Below are 1,972 nucleotides of genomic sequence, written 5' to 3' on the forward strand. Positions count from 1 at the left end.
CTTGGCCCACCTGACGGCAAGAGGAGAGGGAGGGCGGGCAGGCGAGGATTTGCTGGGCTGGCAAGCCGCCATGTGCTGTGCACGCAGGCGCAGGAGCTGGCACAGGGGCGAGTGGTCGTTGGTGACGCGCACCGCGGCGGGCACAGCCAGCGGATCGCTTCTGAGGCGTGCGGCGACTGCAGGCGACGGCATCGGCAGACGCCGCCCTTCAAAATGACCGTGCTGACAGGCAGTCCTGGGCGCGGGCCGGGTCAGTGCAAAAGCGGCGGGCAGGCAGAGGGGAGGGGAGGAAGGGGGCCACCCACCGCTGGGCCCGGTTCTGCAGGACCCTCAGGGCCTCCGCCGCCAGCATCCTCCCGCCGCCCATCTGCCCGGCGCGCCGCATCGCCATGTTGCGCGCGGCGCGCGGCACCTGGCGCGAGATGGGAGGGGATGCATTGCGATATAGTAACGCCCCCCTCCCCCTTGGTCACGCTGCCAGCCCGCTTGTCACGCTGCGTGAGCACCGCACGCAAACTAAGTTGCAGACGGCGTGCAATGCAGCACAGCCGCCCAGCGGAGCTCCGCTTGTGCAGGCCCCTTTGGACACCGTCAGGCACCGTCCCGCTGGAAAGCCCTGCGCGAGCAAGGCAGGAGGGGCCCCGCGCCCGCGAGCCTCACCTCTCTCCGCGCCATTGCGCCCCACTCCCGCCGCAGAGCTGCATCCTCCAGTGTCGCGCGCAGCTGGGGGTCCCCGGCCGCGGCCTTCTCCAGCGCGGCGCGCTCGTACGCCGCGCGGCGGCGCGCCTGCGGCGGGGCGCGTAGGGTGGGGCCGGTGGCAGAGGGCGCCGTTTCGCACGTGCGTGATCGGCACCCACGAGAGGCCGCCATTTCGAGGGCGCAGCGAGGGCCTGCTGCCCTCAATGTCATTCCAACAAGACTCGATTGCGACGCTTGCTGGCTAGCGGCAAACATGGCTGCTCTCGCCAGGGGCGACAGCGCAACACAGGCTGGGGGCTCTGTGAGAATCCCCCGGAGCCACACCACATACCCGCACCTTGTCAGCAGCGTTGGGCGGCAGCGGCGGGCGCCCGAACGCCGCGCCAAAGGCATCCTCGCCGCCTTGGTCGCCGCCGCCGAACAGCGCCGCCGCCCCTGAAGGCGAGCCGTCCATCGTGTGCTGCCGCTTCGCCTCTCGCGCCGCGGCGCCGGCTGTGCCCGGCCCCGCCGCGCCCGCGCCCGCGGCTGCGGTCGCGGCCGTGGCGCCAAACAGCGGGCGGCTCCGCTTCGCGCCGGCGACCGGCAGTGATATGAGCAGGCTGTCGTGGCTCGTGCGCTGCGCGGGCAGGGGTGCGCCCAGCACGGGCGGCAGATCTGTGACGGGCTCAAGCTCGACCACCCACCGCTTGCCGTCAGCGGCGCTGCCAAACTCATCTACTGCCGCTGGCCCTGCTGCTGCATCGTCCTTCTCGTCCGCCGCACCTCCTTGCTGCTGCTGCTGCTGCTGCTCCTGCTGCTGCTGCTGCTTTGCCTTGAACCGCGGCGCCGGCAGCCCCGGCTGCCTCGCCACCCGCAGCAGCCGCTTCGGCGCCGCGCGGAACGCCGCACGCGCGGCGGCGCGGCGCCGCGCCCCCTCCAGCAGCTGCTGCAGCGCGGGCGCCGACAGGCCTGCCTTGAGCAGTGCCTCATCCACGAAAACATCCTCAAGCCTCGGCACCAGCCCGGATTTTGCAAGGTCGTCGTAGCGCGCGGGGATGCGCAGGCGCGGCGCGCCGGGGCCGAGGTCTATGCTGCCGCTGTCCCCGAGCAGGAGCGTGAGCAAGGGGCCTGATGACGGCGGCGGGCGCGGCTGCTGCGTCTGTGGCTGCAGCTGCGGCTTTGGATGTGACTGCGGCTCCGGCTGCTGTTGCGGCTGCGGCTGCGGCTGCTGCAGGAGCAGCTTTTTAGTTGCGGGATCGGTTTCGCCCGCCTGTGGCTTGGACGGCAGTGGCGG

General features: G+C 72.0%; 1 protein-coding gene across 1 annotated transcript in view; it reads right to left on the reverse strand.

Annotated features, from left to right (window-relative positions):
* Positions 1 to 305: 305 nt before the first annotated feature.
* MNEG_11954 (hypothetical protein) overlaps positions 306 to 1,972 on the reverse strand; it is a gene marked incomplete at both ends in the record, with an annotated part of 2,616 nt that continues 949 nt past the window's right edge. Inside the window, 3 exons of the mRNA XM_014039572.1 lie at positions 306 to 412; positions 661 to 786; positions 1,037 to 1,775. Coding sequence (XP_013895026.1) covers positions 306 to 412; positions 661 to 786; positions 1,037 to 1,775 — 972 coding nt within the window. The remainder of the gene's footprint in view (positions 413 to 660; positions 787 to 1,036; positions 1,776 to 1,972) is intronic.

The sequence above is a fragment of the Monoraphidium neglectum genome (assembly GCF_000611645.1).
Source record: "Monoraphidium neglectum strain SAG 48.87 unplaced genomic scaffold scaffold02985, whole genome shotgun sequence".
NCBI lineage: Eukaryota > Viridiplantae > Chlorophyta > Chlorophyceae > Sphaeropleales > Selenastraceae > Monoraphidium > Monoraphidium neglectum.